The sequence below is a fragment of the Balaenoptera physalus genome, assembly GCF_965194825.1.
Source record: "Balaenoptera physalus genome assembly, chromosome: 1".
In the NCBI taxonomy this organism is placed as follows: Eukaryota; Metazoa; Chordata; class Mammalia; order Artiodactyla; family Balaenopteridae; genus Balaenoptera; species Balaenoptera physalus.
Window position 1 is genome coordinate 137,332,658 of NC_138882.1, and position 19,350 is coordinate 137,352,007.

General features: G+C 40.5%; 1 protein-coding gene across 1 annotated transcript in view; it reads left to right on the plus strand.

The window, feature by feature from the left end:
- The first annotated feature begins 859 nt into the window (after window positions 1-859).
- LOC309641384 (uncharacterized protein) overlaps window positions 860-19,350 on the plus strand; it is a 49,376-nt gene continuing 30,885 nt past the window's right edge. Inside the window, exons 1-3 of the mRNA XM_082421352.1 lie at window positions 860-2,920; window positions 5,983-6,047; window positions 14,997-15,828. Coding sequence (XP_082277478.1) covers window positions 2,846-2,920; window positions 5,983-6,047; window positions 14,997-15,159 — 303 coding nt within the window. The 5' untranslated portion in view covers window positions 860-2,845 and the 3' untranslated portion in view covers window positions 15,160-15,828. The remainder of the gene's footprint in view (window positions 2,921-5,982; window positions 6,048-14,996; window positions 15,829-19,350) is intronic.

The window sequence follows — 19,350 nt, forward strand, 5'->3', positions numbered from 1 at the left end:
TATTGAAAGAACTTCTCTTTCAGGAGTGTGTGTGTGTGTTTGTGTGTGTATAGTGGACTGTAATATAAAATGTATTTCTTACTGTGGGTCACATTAAAAGAGTTTGAAAGCCATTGGCCTACAAGATCTTAAAGATCTGTTAGCTCACATCTCCTGCATAATATCCCACCCCATCCCCTGCTCATCCAAATACCTCAGCCCTTCTAGCAGCCTTATTGTGTCTTCAGAGAAGGCAAGCTTCTCCCCACCTCTGTCCCTGGCACTTGCCTGAATGCTCTACTTCCAATTATTCTTATGGATGGATCCTTCTTACCATTCAAATCTCAGCTCAAATCTCCCCTGCTTAGAAAGCCTTTCCTCCTCTAACTAATCTAAAGCAGTCCCTTCCCTACCACTTCTCTATCACATCAGCCTGGTTTATTTCCTTATGTTGCTAACCATGCTCTTGAATATTTATTTGTTTGTATATTTGTTTGTTTGTTGTCTTCCTCAGCATAATGCAGGGCCCTTAACTGTCCTGTTCACCACAGTTCCCCACACACTTATAACAGCCTCTCAATAAGCATTAGTTGATAGAATGTTGAATATTTCAGTTTTATGTGTGTTTTTATAAAACAGGGACACCTTATGATGAAATCCTTAAATAACTGTAATAACACTGCTAGGAAAACTGCTGCTGCTGCTAAAACTGAACAGTGACCGGTTCGCAGGGCCCGTGGGAGAGCCTGAAGGTTCGCTCGTCGGCGGATGGAGGAAAACCCAGCTGTAGCGTATAAAAGGTAATTTCCGGGCATGCAAGGTATGAACATGCAGATTGGTTGACACTGAGCATAGGTTAGAGACTTTGTCATAGTTTTTGTCTAGTGCCCTGTGGTTTCTGGCAACAAAAACCCTTAAAACCAAAGTGTTCATCTTGAATTCCCTTCAATAGTGGAACCAGGAGCAAAAATCTACATCCAACGCCTTCAGTCCTGAATGAAAGAAGAGGGACCCAGAAAGGCAAGTCAAGAGTGGCAACTGCCAAGAAAGACAAGATGGGGGGCAGGGTCAGAGTGGGAAGAGCCCTCAGGGAGCCAGGCCCACAAGTGGACTCCAGAGTCTCAGGAAAAGAGGCGCTGGTTCCCTTCACAGCCCCATCTAGCAAACTCCCCCAAGAGCGGATTAGGATTATCGCCTCGGTCTGTCTTTAATTCTTTCCAGGTGCCCGTCATAAAGGGGCTTGTGTGCTAAGCTGAGGAGTTTGAACTTTCTTCTAGATACTATGGGGAACCTTTGAGGAGTCTAAGCAAGGGGATGGCCCACTGGGGTGTCTCAGGGAGATTCCCCCCGGCTGCAGGGTGGAGGGGGCTGCGGTCTGCATGCTTGGAAGCGGGAAACTCTGTGGCAGACGCACCTGATGAGAAGCAGTGAGCGTCTAAACGAAGATGAGGTTTGTGGGACCCAGAGGCTGTGCAGAGGGAATCTGACTCCATCTGCCTACTAGTTAGCGCCCCCAGTCCGTGGCCCCAAGCCGGTTAGGAACTCCAAAGCCTTTTTTTCCTCCTTGTGAAAGGAAACCGGAGACTGGCATCTCCTTCAGAGATTGTGTTGAGGATTGACTATGATCATGCGTATAAACTCTAAGTGCCTGACACATAGTAAGTGCTCAATAAATGTCAGCTGGTACTTCTTTAGGCAGGCACTAGCATTATCTTTTAGCACGGCGGGAGACGCTGAAGCGGACAGAAACAGACAGACCCCACATCCAGCAAATCATAACTCACGTTGGACGGTCACAATGCCTTGAACACATGTTCTTGCCAGAGATGAACCTGGAGCTACGAGGGAAAAATAAACAGCATTTTACTCGTAGAAGCAATGGGCTTAGACTGAAAACTGCAATGCAGGAGAATGAAAACCGAGTTAAAGCTCGACTTCACTGGGGCGAGCGTGGGGCTGAGGCGGGAGAGGTACCGCGCAGGCCGGGCCCGGTTAGAACCCAGGCTCCTTTCCCTTCGCCTCCGGCTCCTCCTTTCGGAGACAAGGCTCCCGCCTTAAGCGAGCGGGAGCGGCGGCAGCCATCCAGGCCCACAAAAGGTCGGGGGTTGAGGGCCCCTCGGCACAGGTTTTGTCTGCAAACCCAGTTTCCGAGGTGCCTAAAAGTGTACAAATAGTGAAGCCAGGCCCAGGCGAGCCAATTCATTACCTCGTCTCAGCGCTGCATGCTGATTATCTGCTCTCCATATCACCTCTCCTCAGGGGGCTCAAAGGAATCAGCAAATCCCCCGCATCAGAGCTACGAATCCCCAGCACAACCCATTCACACACAGCGGGGCGGCTGGGGATTAATTGGAGGGGGGATGTTGTGAATTCCAGAGAGTTCTTTCTCTTTGCCTCACAGCCGGTGGCCGGGGATATTGCTACATGAAAGCTTCCCTGTCAGTAGCAATCATCATTGCCCCGGCTGCTACATTCCAGAGAATGAATTGGCCTCATTTGGTAACTCAACTGGAGAGGGGGCTGGGGAGGGGGTCATTCCTCAGGGGTCCCCATTTGTGGTCCCCACTTCTCGCTCCATAAGTGGTTTGCAAAGACAAACAGAAACCCGCAGGGCCCAGCTTTCTTTTCCTGTTTCCCTACTTTAGTGATGCTTGGTACGGAGTGAAGCCGGGAAGGGTGGGAAAGGGCGGGACCTGGGTTAGGGCCCGGGCAGGAAATTAGTTGGGGCAAAGCCGCGTCGGAGGAGAGAAGCAGGCCAATAGCCCCCCAGGGTTCCTCTGATTGCTTTGATGCGAAGCCGACTTCCCCCTCCCATCCCCGGGCTTCTCGGCAGGAGGCCTGCGGGCTCTCCCCCATCTCGCGCCGAATGGCGCCCGGGCCTGGAAGCCAAGGGAGCCCAAACCCCGCGGCGCCCAGGGGCAGGGCTGCTCCAGCAAGGCAGGTAACATGAAATGCAAGACTCAGACGTTTTCTTCGAGGAAGCAGTTTCTGGGAGCCCCGAGAAAGGAGAAGAAGGATTTCATCTCTGAGGTCGGCCGACTGAAACCTTTCGCTAATTCTTTACCTTTTTAAATGCAAGATTGCCAGACTGCCTTCCCCTCCCCCGCACCTTCTGAGTATTTCTCTCCGATCCTCCTAAACCCTCCCGCTGCCTTTTTTGCAGAATTTCCTGAAACTCCCACCAAGTCGAGAGTTCAGAGAATGTACCCTGGGGAATCCATGAGTCTGGGCCTCTGCATGCCGCCGTAAGAGGTGCCTGAACTGAGGGTCCTGAGGGGCTGAATCCCCCGCCGGGCTCTGCTCAGCCGCTCTGGGGCTGTGTGGTGTGGGGCAAGTCGCTGGGCTCCCTCTGTCTCACTTAGTGCATCCATAAGACAGATGATAATAATAACTGCTCTGCCTCCCTAATGACTGTGTAGGGATTAACGGAAGAAGAGATTAAAACGCGTTTTGTGATTTGCAAAGCGCTCAGCATAAGGTATGATTATTATTCAGTTCTCTCATTGGGCTCAGTATTGGGTGTATTCGTGATCTTTATAAAAACCTCATTCTGCATTTACCTACCCCTGTCCCGGAGAGTCCTGGTGACGTATGCCCAGGGAGGGACAGAGATAAAAAGATAAGCCAATATACACAAAGGAAAAACAAAACAAAAAGCAGGAGTGTTAGTATAATTTTCAAAAATAAAAACAGAGTGATATCCCTGCAGCATTTCGAATTACGGACACCGGGAAGGTGACTCTCCCCCTGTGGGCATTATTCTAGGCCATAGTCTGTTTGCTGGGGATTCTTTGGCATGGCAGCAGGCAAGCATTGGCCTGCAAAGCAGAAGACTCTGTGTAGTGTTGAGCAAGTCATTTCCTTTCTCTGGGCCTCAGTTTCCCCATCTCTAAAATATGTGAGTAGGACTGGATTTCCTTAAAATCTTTTCCAATCTGTCTGTTTTATGATTCTTTGTATGCCTTGATAAGGATTTAGCAACAGTTGGGGCTCCAATGTCATTTCATACTTGCTAGAACATCAAAGAGTTTTACTAATCTTCATCCTGGGATGAAGGACTAAGTGAGCAAACAATCCAAAATCATGCCAGCCACTTAGGGACCCTTAAGTCTACTTAATCATAATGAGAATTTTTCAACATTTGGAAATTAATATGGGAAGAAGCATGACATCATGCCTTAGAACATTCCAGTGCAATTGGCACAGGATCTTATCGCAATTGGCACAGTTTCCCCGCCCCCAAATGCTTTACTACTAAAAGTGCCTGCTTCACTTAGTAACTCCACTCCAAAAACTGACACCTGAAAACCACAACCTTGGTGTTGCAAGAATCCTAAAGACCACAAGGTCAGCATTCCATTTCACCTTTCCGTCTGCTAAATCTGAACTCTCATCTAGAGTTCCTCACCCAGGGTCTTTATCTCCCAGCTGCACTCGTCTGCCTTAGAGAGATGCATTTCTTTTCTTCCCAGCTTCTGTCAGCTGGCTTGTCTGTCCTCAGTGGGAGACTTCAGGTTCAACGCTCTGTCTGGGGAGTTCATATACAGCCTTGACTATTATTCTGATAGATCGTTTTAATTCTCCCCACTTTGATCATGTCAGTTTCCACAACAAACAAGGCTCACCAGAAGCATTCCTGGGCTCACAAAGGCAAACATGCTTGGCTTTGCATCACACACCAGAGGCCAGAATTCTTTGGTTTTGGCTTCAAGGCTATTTTAACCCTTGGTTACATAAGTTTCCCAGTTAACGCGTTTAACCTTCACTTCCTGCAACCAAAGGCGTGTTAGCCTCCTTCAGAGAAATGCAATGATTTCCAGCCTTTAATTAAGTAAGGATCCAAGTGGCAGATGCAGTTCACACACACTGGAGCCAAGCCCTGGCTATGAAGATTCTTTTGCTCCAAATGCTCTGCAGTTCACTAACAGTAACTTCAGCTAATAAAAATAACTCTGCCTATTGAGTGCCAGGAGCCATTTCAAACCACTTAAAATATTATCTCATTTAAGATAGGCAAAATGTTAATGTGAAATGGGGATTATGTTGACTTCATAAGTGAAAAAACCGAGGAGATAGAAGCTAAGAAGTCTGTCTAAGATTACACAGCTTGCCCAGGATGGCGCAGAGGTTTTAACCTGGATTTGTCTGACTTCAGGGCAGGCTCTAACACTGAAATGTTAAATGTTAGACATCAGCACTCATCATGCTGTAGCAAAAAGAGCTCTTGACTGAGAGTAAGGAGGCCAGAGTTAAAGTCTCTGACTGTGGCCATCTCAAGCAAGTCGGTTTTCTCCATGCTTTGATTTCCCTAACTGTAAATTGAGGACAGAATTAAATCAGTTTTTTCCCAAACCTCCATCATGCACTTTATTACTCATACCATTCATACTATTATTTAATAACTTTTTTCTTTAAATCCAAATGTTTTAAAATTAAATGTTATTAAATTAAAAACCAAAATGTCGTGCTCTAAGTAGATGGTAGTAATAAAAATAAGATGATAAAAAATATACCGTTAAATTCTAGCTAGATACTGTTGCTTGCCTAAGGCTCTAAGACTTCTTAGGCTAACCTTATGTTAAATTGGAAATATGCAAGCTGGTTAAAGACACTGCAAGTTGGTTAAGTTATATGGAGGACATACTAACAATCAAGCTAAGACGTGGCCTCATTGTAAACACGTGGAAAGAGAAACCAACAAGAGACAACTTTCTCACTCCCTTACTCAATGTTACTTAATGTTTGGCTGTGTATTACCTAAAATGTTTTTTGCATACAACCAGTGGTCCCCATCTCATATTTGACCAGATGATGTTGCGGGTTTCTCTTTTAGCATTTCTAGCTCTAAAATACTTCGATGGTAATGAGGAAAGTTATATTAATTACTGGTAAATTTGAAACTTAATTCATTAGCACCTAGTGAGTATTTCCTGAACTGCAGAGGGGGTAAATAGGAAGGGAATCTGACAGTAAAAAATCACTGTTATCAATTTCTTTGAACAGCAAAATACAATAAAGAAAGACTCTTCTCTGGGAAGTCTGGGAAGGACTTCCAACCCTTCAGCCAGGTAATAATTTTGCATATTTACCATGGTGTGTACAGTAGTATTTCAAAGTGTGGTTGAAGCCCCTGGGGATAACCAACACCCATTCAGGTCAAAACTATTTTCATGATAATACCAAGATGTTCACGCCTTTTTAACTCAGTTTTCCAGAGGCTACATGAAGTGAGATACTGCAACAGATGGAAAGCAGAAGTAGATATGAGAATCCAGCTGTCTTCCATTGACACAGACATTAAGGAGATTTGCAAAATGTTAAACAATGTCACTCTTCTCACTAATTTTTTTTTAACATGGGGAAATATATTTTTCCATAAAAATTAAGTTATTTATGTTAATATATAATGAATTCGTTATTTTAAAATAAATATTTTTTAAATATCTCGATTTACCTTCTCATATGGTAAATATGGTTGATATAATCCACATTAAAAAATCTCAATCCACCAGAGGGCAGACAGCAGAAGCAAGAAGAACTACAATCCTGCAGCCTGTGGAACAAAAACCACATTCACAGAAAGATAGACAAGGTGAAAAGGCAGAGGGCTATGTACCAGATGAAGGAACAAGATAAAACTCCAGAAAAACAACTAAATGAAGTGGAGATAGGCAACCTTCCAGAAAAAGAATTCAGAATAATGATAGTGAAGATGATCCAGGACCTCGGAAAAAGAATGGATGCAAAGATCGAGAAGATGCAAGAAATGCTTAACAAAGATCTAGAAGAATTACACAACAAACAAACAGAGATGAACAATACAATAACTGAAATGAAAAATACACCAGAAGGAATCAATAGCAGAATAACAGAGGCAGAAGAATGGATAAGTGACCTGGAAGACAGAATGGTGGAATTCACTGCCACAGAACAGAATAAAGAAAAAAGAATGAAAAGAAATGAAGACAGCCTAAGAGATCTCTGGGACAACATTAAACGCAACAACATTTGCATTATAGGGGTCCCAGAAGGAGAAGAGAGAAAGGACCCGAGAAAATATTTGAAGAGATTATAGTTGAAAACTTCCCTAACATGGGAAAGGAAATAGCCACCCAAGTCCAGGAAGCGCAGAGAGTCCCATACAGGATAAACCCAAGGAGAAACACACCGAGACACATCGTAATCAAACTGGCAAAAATTAAAGACAAAGAAAAATTATTGAAAGCAACAAGGGAAAAATGACAAATAACATACAAGGGAACTCCCATAAGGTTAGCAGCTGATTTCTCAGCCAAAACTCTACAAGCCAGAAGGGAGTGACATGATATACTTAAAGTGATGAAAGGGAAGAACCTACAACCAAGATTACTCTACCCGGCAAAGATCTCATTCAGATTCGATGGAGAAATCAAAAGCTTTACAGACAAGCAAAAGCTAAAAGAATTCAGCACCACCAATCCACCTCTACAACAAATGCTAAAGGAACTTCTCTAAGTGGGAAACACAAGAGAAGAAAAGGACCTACAAAAACAAACCCAAAACAATTAAGAAAATGGTAATAGGAACATACATATCGATAATTACCTTAAATGTGAATGGATTAAATGCTCCAACCAAAGACACAGGCTTGCTGAATGGATACAAAAACAAGACCCATATATATGCTGTCTACAAGAGACCCACTTCAGACCTAGGGACACGTACAGACTGAAAGTGAGGGAATGGAAAAAGATACTCCATGCCAATGGAAATCAAAAGAAAGCTGGAGTAGCAATACTCATATCAGATAAAATAGACTTTAAAATAAAAAATGTTACAAGAGACAAGGAAGGACACTACGTGATGATCAAGGGATCAATCCAAGAAGAAGATATAACAATTATAAATATATATGCACCCAACATAGGAGCACCTCAATACATAAGGCAACTGCTAACAGCTCTAAAAGAGGAAATCAACAGTAACACAATAATAGTTGGGGACTTTAACACTTCACACCAATGGACAGATCATCCAACCAGAAAATTAATAAGGAAACACAAGCTTTAAATAATACAACAGACCAGATAGATTTAATTGATATTTATAGGACATTCCATCCCAAAACAGCAGATTACACTTTCTTATCAGGTGCACATGGAACATTCTCCAGGATAGATCACATCTTGGGTCACAAATCAAGCCTCAGTAAATTTAAGAAAATTGAAATCATATCAAGCATCGTTTCTGACCTCAATGCTATGAGATTAGAAATCAATTACAGGGAAAAAAAACATAAAAAACACAAAATACATGGAGGCTAAATAATACGTTACTAAATAACCAGGAGATCACTGAAGAAATCAAAGAGGAAATCAAAAACCACCTAGAGAAAAATGACAATGAAAACACGATGATCCAAAGCCTCTGGGATGCAGCAAAAGCTGTTCTAAGAGGGAAGTTTATAGCCATACAAGCCTACCTCAAGAAACAAGAAAAATCTCAAATAAACAATCTAACATTACACCTAAAGGAACTAGAGAAAGAAGAACAAACAAAACCCGAACTTAGGAGAAGGAAAGAAATCATAAAGATCAGAGCTAAAATAAATGAAATACAAACAAAGAAAACAATAGCAAAGATCAATAAAACTAAAAGCTGGTTCTTTGATAATATAAACAAAATTGATAAACCATTAGCCAGACTCACCAAGAAAAAGAGAGGACTCAAATCAATAAACTTAGAAATGAAAAAGGAGAAGTTACAACAGCATGGCAGCAATACAAAGCATCCTAAGAGACTACTACAAGCAACTCTATGCCAATAAAATGGACAACCTGGAAGAAATGGAAAAATTCTTAGAAAGGTATAACCTTCCCAGACTGAACCAGGAAGAAATAGAAAATATGAACAGACCAATCACAAGTAATGAAATTGAAACTGTGATTAAAAATCTTCCAACAAACAAAAGTCCAGGACCAGATGGCTTCACAGGTGAATTCTACCAAACATTTACAGAAGAGCTAACACCCATCCTTCTCAAACTCTTCCAAAAACTTGCAGAGGAAAGAACACTCCCAAACTCATTCTATGAGGCCACCATCACCCTGATACGAAAACCAGACAAAGATACTACAAAAAAAGAAAATTATAGACCAATATCACTGATGAATATAGGTGCAAAAATCCTCAGCAAAAACTAGCAAACAGAATCCAACAACACATTAAAAGGATCATATACCATGATCAAGTGGGATTTATCCCAGGGACGCAAGGATTCTTCAATATACACAAATCAATCAGTGTGATACACCATATTAACAAATTGAAGAATAAAAACCATATGATCATCTCAATACATGCAGAAAAAACTTATGACAAAATTCAACACCCATTTATGATAAAAACTCTCCAGAAAGTGGGCATAGAGGGAACCTACTTCAACATAATAAAGGCCATATATGACAAACCCACAGCAAACATCATTCTCATGGTGAAAAAATGAAAGCATTTCCTCTAAGATCAGGAACAAGACAAGGATGTCCACTCTCATCACTATTATTCAACATAGTTTTTGACGTCCTAGCCATGGCAATAAGAGAAGAAAAAGAAATAAAGGGAATACAAATTGGAAAAGAAGAAGTAAAACTGTCACTGTTTGCAGATGACATGATACTATACATAGAGAATTCTAAAGATGCCACCAGAAAACTACTAGAGCTAATCAATGAATTTGGTAAAGTTGCAGGATACAAAATTAATGCACAGAAATCTCTTGCATTCCTATACACAAATGATGAAAAATCTGAAAGAGAAATTAAGGAAACACTCTCATTTACCATTGCAACAAAAAGAATAAAATACCTAGTAATAAACCTACCTAGGGAGACAAAAGACCTGTATGCAGAAAACTATAAGTCACTGATGAAAGAAATTAAAGTTGATACCAACAGATGGAGAGATATACCATGTTCTTGGATTGGAAGAATCAATATTGTGAAAATGACTGTACTACCCAAAGCAATCTACAGATTCAATGCAATCCCTATAAAATTACAATGGCATTTTTTACAGAACTAGCACAAAAAATCTTAAAATTTGTATGGAGACACCAAAGACCCCGAATAGTGAAAGCGGTCTTGAGGGAAAAAAACAGAGCTGGAGGAATCAGGCTCCCTGACTTCAGACTATACTACAAAGCTACAGTAATCAAGACAGTATGGTACTGGCACAAAAACAGAAATATAGATCAATGGAACAGGATAGAAAGCCCAGGGATAAACCCACACACCTATGGTCAACTAATCTATGACAAAGGGGGCAAGGATATACAGTGGAGAAAAGACAGGCTCTTCAATAAGTGGTGCTGGGAAAAGGGAACAGCTATATGTAAAAGAATGAAATTAGAACACTCTGTAACACCACACACAAAAATAAACTCAAAATGGATTAGAGACGTAAATGTAAGACTGGACACTGTAAAACTCTTAGAGGAAAACGTAGGAAGAACACTCTGACATAAATCACAGCAAGATCTTCTTTGATCCACCTCCTAGAGTAATGGAAATAAAAACAAAAATAAACAAATAGGACCTAATGAAACTTAAAAGCTTTTGCAAAGCAAAGGAAACTACAAACAAGACAAAAAGACAACCCTCAGAATGGGAGAAAATATTTGCAAACGAATCAGTGGACAAAGGATTAATCTCCAAAATATATAAACAGCTCATGCAGCTCAATATTGAAGAAACAAACAACCCAATCCAAAAATGGGCAGAAGGCCTAAATAGACATTTCTCCAAAGACGACATACAGATGGCCAAGAGGCACATGAAGAGCTGCTCAACATCACTAATTATTAGAGAAATGTAAATCAAAACTACAATGAGGTATCACCTCACACCAGTTAGAATGGGCATCATCAGAAAATCTACAAACAACAAATGCTGGAGAAGGTGTGGAGAAAAGGGAACCCTCTTGCACTGTTGGTGGGAATGTAAATTGATACAGCCACTATGTAAAACAGTATGGAGGTTCCTTAAAAAACTAAAAATAGAATTACCATATGACCCAGCAATCCCACTACTGGGCATATACCCAGAGAAAACCATAATTCAGAAAGACACATGCACCCCAATGTTCATTGCAGCACTATTTACAATATCCAGGTCATGGAAGCAACCTAAATGCCCATCGACAGACAAATGGATAAAGAAGATGTGGTACATATGTACAATGGAATATTACTCAGCCATAAAAAGGAAAGAAATTGGTTCATTTGTAGAGACATGGATGCATCTAGACACTGTCATACAGAGTGAAGTTAGTCAGAAAGAGAAAAACAAATATCGTATGTTAATGCATATATGTGGAACCTAGAAAATGGTACAGATGAACCGGTTTGCAGAGCAGAAATCGAGACACAGAAGTAGAGAAAAAACGTATGGACACCAAGGGGCAGAAGCGGTGGGGGTGGGGGTAGTGGTGTGATGAATTGGGAGGTTGGGATTGACATGTATACACTGATGTGTATGAAATGGATGATTAGTAAGAAAAATAAATAAATAAAAAATAAACATTAAAAAAAAAATCTCTTTTGCTCCTCAATAATTCTTAAGAGTATAAAGATGTTCTGCAGCCAAAATGTTTGAGAATGTCTAAGGCCATTACAAACAGGAGGTCTAGAGTACATCAGCTGGATTATGAAGTGAGTGAAGTCAAAAGTAGTTCATCACAGAACTACCTATAACGGGGAGGAGTAGGAAAAAAGTACAGTTAGCAGTAATGAATTATTATGGTTAGTAATAATGAAGTTAGCTTTTCTGAAGTGATCATCAACTCAGTGACATCATTTGTGATTGTGACAAAGGAAAATTAAGAAATTAAGAAGAAATGTAACCAGAAAATGTTTACATTTTATATATTAAAAAACAGAAGCAGAGCTTTGAGTTCCAAACTTTGTGACTGCAGCAACATAAAACATGTCTGCTTTCATGCAGGCCTAGAATAGAATGTGGAAAATGAAGACTTTTTTCGGAAGTTGGCATAGGAAAATTTATTCTTTCACAAATTATTTTTAATGGCGTCCCCAGTTGGCATATATAATCACTACACAGTGGTAGTTAAAGTTTAATGTCTTGTGTAGTCAAAGACTGCTGAAAGGTTGGGATACCACAGAGATGGTTCTCTGGTCACACACTTGATTAAATCAACAAGTTGGGTCAATGTAGCTTAGCTATTTTACTAACTGAATCCCATGAACTATATGGCCATAAATTTTTTTTTTTTTTTAAAGGACTGGAGAGCACCTGCGGGTCTCGAACCACTCTCGGAAGTGTGGTTGAACCATGATGCAGTATGGCCATAAATTGATTGTGATTATCAGCCGAGACCATGGCCAAAAAAATATAATTGTCAATTAGTGTGTTTCACGTAGATAAGGCCAAAGTGTATTTGCACCTACACTAAATGCCTCACTCTCATTTTGATTCTGGGAGCTCAATTTACAAAGAGAATTAACATTTCTCTTTATTTTAAGTGGTTTCTATGGATACCTTCTATGAAACATTTCATTCACATCTATCCAATTTAAGCTTCTCATTTTAATTTAAATACATTTCCATTCCTTCAGAATCTGTATATGATATCCACAGTTCATTTTCTGAAAATAACCTATGAAAAGCATTTATGCACACAAAATTTTAAATTAATATGTTTAAGAGTTAAAAACGAGAAACTCCTATAATACAGAAATGCATAATCTCAGAGTTAGAAGTCTATTTTCATCTGCCTCATACTCACTGAAAATCTGAACTGATTTTCTGATTTCAGTTTTTTGGTCACTATTGGGTGCTTTTTGGTCCCTTTCTTAATCTTTTTTATTGTTGTTGCAGTTTTCTTACTTAGCAGAGGTGGGATTAAAACTTTTAAGGTTCTAGTGCCGTTAAAATTCAATAAGGTTTCTACTTAGTGTAGAAAAATGGAAAAAAAAAAAGGTTTTAAATGACTACAACCTTAGATATATTGCCAGTATTCGCTAATCTAATAAGCACTTATATTGTTAATTTCCTTTTTCCAAGAAAAACTATTATATATAAACTCTTGTTATAGGAGAGGTCTGATGTCATCTCCAGCTACAAATCTTTCTTTTTTTTAAATCTATTATGCAGACTTTATATACCCCAGCCTAGAAACTAAGATCTTCCACATTTTGATTCCAGACTTCTGCCACCTCTGTCCACCACCCCTCCCTGCACAGACCTACTATGCCACAAATAGGCCTACTGAGTTCTCCAGGGCGTTGGTCCCCTTGCCAACCTCTGGCCTTTGTTCTCACCATTCTCCTTCCTGTGAAATGCCTCCTTCAGGACCCTCACTGTCTGTTAATTGAAATTTTATCCAGGCCGCCGAGGCATATGACCAACAACACTTCCCTTAGAAAGACTTTCCTGATCCTCCCAAACAGAGGTGACCACTTTGCTCTTAATGCCAAAGCACTCTTATTACTCAACAGGATACCTGTGTTTTTTGACTCATTTGTGCATTTACTTTATCCTCTACTTCAAAATAAAAACTCCTTTAATTTTTTTTAATTTTTAATAAGTAATGCATGCATACAATAATATACTAGTCAGAGAGCACCAACAGATATTCAAGGAAACATGCCTGCTTCTTACCCTCACCCAGTTCTCCCCACAGGCACCCAATGTTACCAATTCCTTGTATCAATATATCTTCTCAGAGACAGTCTATGCATGTGTGTGTGTGTGTGTGTGTGTACACAAATGGCAGCGTATTTTCATGTTATTCTGCAGGGTGGACACATGATGTTGGGCAGTTTATGCCTTATACAAGGGCACCCAGTGGAAAGGGCATGGACCTTGATATCCAGCCCAGGCTTCTCCTGCAAGCTGTCTGCTCTGTGGCCTTCCTAAATACATTCTAAAGAAAGAGGGCTGTCTTCAAATTTCTGCCAATGCTCCTTAGAGGCTATCAGTCGTCCTACTGTGTATTTTTATTTCATTTTTAATTTTCACTTTATTGTGAAATATCTTTGTTGTTTGCTTTACTTTGCACTCTTACAAGAAAGGACTTGCATTAAAAATTCATATTTAAACACTGTCATCAGGAAAAAATTAACTTGCAAAACCTGTTTTCAAGCACTGGCCTATTTCTTTCAAGACTTGCCAATTTACAAATCATCAGTGAAAATACTAAGTTGATATTATTGTTTTTAAATGAAATATCCATGCAAAGGCTTTCAGAAATCATGAAAATATCAATTGTCATACTTATAATGATTATTCTTCTTTGAAGCAAGAATTTTAAGAATGTTTACTAGATTAGGTTATTTGGAATTTATTAAATCTAAAAAATTTTTAATCTAATAATTATACCTTTTCCTTTTCTCCAAATTAGTCTAAGATATTTTTTTTAAAAGGTACTGTTTTCATACCCTGAGGGCTCATTGGGTGTCAGTTGCAAAACATGTCAAAATCCAAGGCTTTTATAATTCCAGAAAAAAATTTATCTTTAATGCTTCTCACTTCAGGGGTCCCCTTTTGATGTGTTGCTGCCCTCATTTTCCAATAGTTAAATCTAAACCTGTGTTTTTTTCTTAGAAAATTCATCATTCTACTTTGGAGCCTGAGATTTGCAAGCCAAGACCATGGCTCCTTCCTGGATGTGAGAACCCAGGAATTCATTCTTACATCCAACCACCTATTTATATTTTATAAACCTATCTAGATTATAAGCCTTAGATATATCCCTTTCAGAATTGTGTTTTAAATGGCTCTGTCACTCTGCTTGGACATGTTACCTTTAGGTCAGAATCTCTGGAAGACAAAAAGACATTTCCCCATGGCTCAAAAGATGAGAACATAAATATTTGTAATGCCATAGACATTTAGTACTTACTCCTGTTTTATGACCTTAAAAAAAACACTAAGCTTTTAGATTTTTAACATAAAAATCAAATAATGTGCCAATCATCATTTGCAAACTGAAGGACCTTTATGTCTATTCCTCACACTCAGTTCACCTCTGACCTCAGGCTCAGGGAAGAGTGAGCAAGATGATGATGATAAAGTGATGAACAGAAGAAGGAGAAGAAAAAACTATGAAATTAATGATCAGCCTTTTCGGGTCTCCAAATGCCAGGGAGTCAAAAGTATTGTCAAAACATCCTGCTTCTTTTAAGGTAAGATGTATTCTTGGCTTATTTTTCACAAAGCAGTAATAAGTATTAAGACATTATCACCTTTCTCTGCATTGAAGGGGCCCAGAATACTCTGCCATAGCATAAAACATAATGTTGAGCTGATGGGATTTGAAAAGTCTTTTTTCCTTAACACTCTTATCTGCCTAAGAGCAGAGCCTCCCAAAAGAACTCAAGAGAACTAAATTGCCATAAATTCGCTTCCTGGGAGCAACCAGGAAAGTCTGACTGTCATCACTGGCAAATAGAAATAAGCACCACACCTAAGCAGACTGTCATATCTCGTATCTATTCTCCTAAGGGCTTATTTACCTTTCCTTAAAGTCATTTGTTTTCCAATAAGTGCCCTTCCCCTCCTCCCCTTCCTGTATTAAAATAGTACATAAGCCCCAAATTTTAACTATCTCCTTGAGTTACGTTTTTTTTGTGTGAACTCCCATGTGCATTGTACTTAGGTGGATAAAAATCCGTCCTTTCTCTTGCTAATCTTTCTTTTGTCAGTTTAATTTGTGTGCTCCCAGTGACTTAAGAGGGTAGAAGAAAAGTTTTTCCTCCTTGATAGTTTGGCAACGAGGATGGGATGTTGGGACTTCCAGCTTGCTCCAGAGACTGAAGCTGAGACCACAGGACCACTGATGAAGCTGGCAAGGGTAAGCTTTCCTTACTAGTCTGTCTCCTGGATTTCTGCGTGGAGTCCAGTTGAACAAGAGTAAGAGCTTCTCTTTGTTCTTTCTTTCTAACTTTAGGCTGGCAGAAGAAAACACTTGAAGGAACTAGTTTTGGAGCATTATGACTCTTGGGTGACTCTCAATTTCGACTACTCTTGACTATAGATCCTTTCCTTCACATGGGTCGCTACTATGTCCTATTTGTCTCATTTTGTGTCCTCAGTGCTTGGCTTGTGTTTAGTGAGAGCGTGCTTGCTCTGAGAGTTTTCATCTGCCAGGGAGTGCAGATTGTTGGACCTGCACGTGCAGGCAGCCAACCATCAGTTTGGGGGCCCCAGGAATTCGTAGTCAGCTGAACAGAAATGCAGGAACCTGCGGTACAGCTGGCACCGTACTGACCACTGCCAGCTCTCGGAGGGTTTATCTGTCTTTCCTTATTGCCTTGCTAGTACTGAGACTGCCTGTGGCAATGAGAGTCTTTACTCTCTTTCTCTTTGGCTATCTTTGGGGATGAATTTAAATCATGGGGTTTGCATCTTCTACACCCTTTTTGGGGTCGCCTTTTGCATCCATGGTTAAGTCATAAAAAAGGCTTATTGGTTTTGAGTCACATTTTTCTGTGATCTCTCATATATACCTATGTGAATGAAAATCTGTCCTTTCTCATGCTAAACTTCCCTTTTAATTCACAGTTTAATTCACAGGCCTCCAACTACTGAACATAAGAGGGTAGAAGAAAAGTTTTTCCTCCCTGACAGATCATCTTTTCCTAGTGAAATAATACTCACCCTTTAAGACCCAGCTGAAACGCTGCATTATAGAAAGTGTTCTCACCTTCTGACTTTCCAAGAAATTTGCTTATACTTCTTTTAGAGCATTTCTGCAGATATCATAATGATGTATGCATTTATATTACTCTCTCATATTCTTTTTTTAAAAAATATTTATTTATTTATTTATTTGGCTGCGTCGGGTCTTAGTTGCGGCATGCCGGATCTTCGTTGAGGCACGCAGGATATTTTCGTTGGGGTGCGCGGGCTTCTCTCTAGTTGTGGCATGCGGGTTTTCTCTCTCGAGTTGTGGCACGGGCTCCAGAGCACGCAGGCTCTCTAGCTGAGGTGCTCAAGCTCAGTAGTTGTGACACGTGGGTTTAGTTGCCCTGTGGCAAGTGGGATCTTAATTCCCCGACCAGGGATCGAACCCACATCCCCTGCATTGGAAGGCAGATTCTTTACCACTGGACCACCAGGGAAGTCCCACTCTCTCATATTCTAATATATGGTTTTAAAGACAAAGACTGGGTCTACCCTATCTTTGAATTCCCAGCACTACTAAGGACAGTATCTTGTGTATGTAATAAATATCAGTAGGAAGGAAAAAAGAAAACTTATCTAATGACCCCAGCATTATAAATCTGAATAGTTCCTCAGGTGGTCAGTTCTTAACTATTAGTCCTGGGCAAGTTCCTGCCCATTCTCAACCTTAGCTTCCTCCTTAGCAGATGAGAATCATAACACCTATGTGGAAACATTCGTTTTCATGATGGGTAGATGAGCTACCTCATTTAAGCACCTAGCAGAATGTCTAGGACATGAAAGACGCACTGCAAATTTAGTTCCTCTGCTCCCTGACACCCACCTGAACATACCTGTGAAGACTGAGGAGCATAGCAGTCTTCACATCTGGATCGTATCTGAGTCTGCCACTCTCTGTCCCACTCCGGTGAAAATTTCCCCAAATAAGACTTTCTCCTTTCTATTGGGCTTTGCGTATTCAAACTAGAATAACAAAAAACACTAGACTAATTATCTGGAGACCTGGATACTTGTCCCAATCTAGAGTCAATTAGTCCTGGGCACTGTTGTTTGGGGATGGTTGCTTAATTTCTAAGCCTTAGAGTCTTAATCTGTAAAATACAGATAATAACCCTCACCAGTCCTATTTTTCACATCATGAATATTGTAAAGTAAAATGAGAAGTGAAAAAGATGGCTTCACGCTAGACAAACACAGGTATTATTAACTGACATTCAAATTTAGAGGGTATGGCTATAGGGAGTATTAAATGTGATGATTTGGAAACTCAAGAAGCCTGAAAAAAAATGCTGGGCAAAATCCCTTCTAGGGTCATACAGAGTCAAAACACCAGGACTTCTAGAAGCTGCCCAAGTCTTGTTCTAGGCCTACTGTTAGATTATCTTGTCAGGTGGTTCACTGTTTCCTGTGTCAGCTGACAGAGGGAGGTTTCAATGGTGCTGGTGGTGAGAAGGGATTGAGCTGGTTGCACTGGCCTTGAGAGAGGAATGGGGATGGAAGAGGTGGCCACACAAGACGGCTGGGCCAGCAAAGGGAGGGCTTTGGTAACGAAACAGTGTCCCCATCACTCTGGGAATATTTGTGAATTTGTGTGAATCTGTTTGTCCATGCTTATGAGCGCAGGAGAATCACCCAAGAGAAACGCAGGCATCTATTCATTCATTCATCTGTTCATTTTAATCAAATTAAATGAGCTTTTAAAAGTGCTCCAGGTATGGGGGAAAAAAGATAAATAAGATAACCTATACCCATAAGGAGTCCGATTACAATTTATTTACAGTCTGTTGGAGACAGACAAGTAAGTGCTTTACAAGTACTGTTCTAAGATAGGTTAGCGCCAAAGCACTAGGACAGCAATCTGGGAAAGAGCGCTGGAGAAAAGGGGAGAAGCACTAGGCTGGAGTTTTCTTCTCCTCTGCACGTGGTCCATTTACCTTTGTATATTCTCCATCCCATTCCCTCCCCACCCCACCCCAGGATTAGTTTGGAAGTAGAAACAAATTTAATGAGACTTTTTTTGTTTTCTTTTGACATGTGCTGAAAGGCCAGTACTGCACAGCGTTTCCTGTTTGGTTTAGGGACCACCCTTTCCTCTACCAATTTCAAGTGAGCAAATTAAAATGACTTTTAGTTATTGTGTTTCCACTTGTTAGTGTGGTAGATGGTAAACTCTTTGAGGCACCAGCACAAGGCCTACCACACAGAAAAGGCTCAGTAAATGTTCTCTGGTTGGTGAGGGAGTGAGTGAGTGAATGAAACTAGGTCTGACTTGTAACATGGAGATACCGCCTCCTGATTCTCAGTGCTGTTGTGAGAGTAGCTTGATACTGGGCCTGACCTTTGAGAAGCACTCAGTATGTGATAGATAGCATTGTTATTGTCATTATTAATATTAATAATTACAGTTTAGTGGATTATACCCGAACATTTAAAACGTTTATTTTCACTTTTAAAGTAAAGAGAGAGAGAGAAAGAAAAAAAATGTTTGGGCCATAATTGAAGCTGTGTGGGTGCCTCCACTGCTCTGTCTTCCAGAGCTCTACATGAGCACCACATAATGTTCCCTCCTCTTAGTCAAATTCCAAGTCCAAGAGTTACCCCCAGGAGACAACTTGCCATTTTGGCCAGTGGCCATTATCGTGCAACCCTTGCTATCTAAACAGATTGTCTCCTTGGCTCCATTGGATGA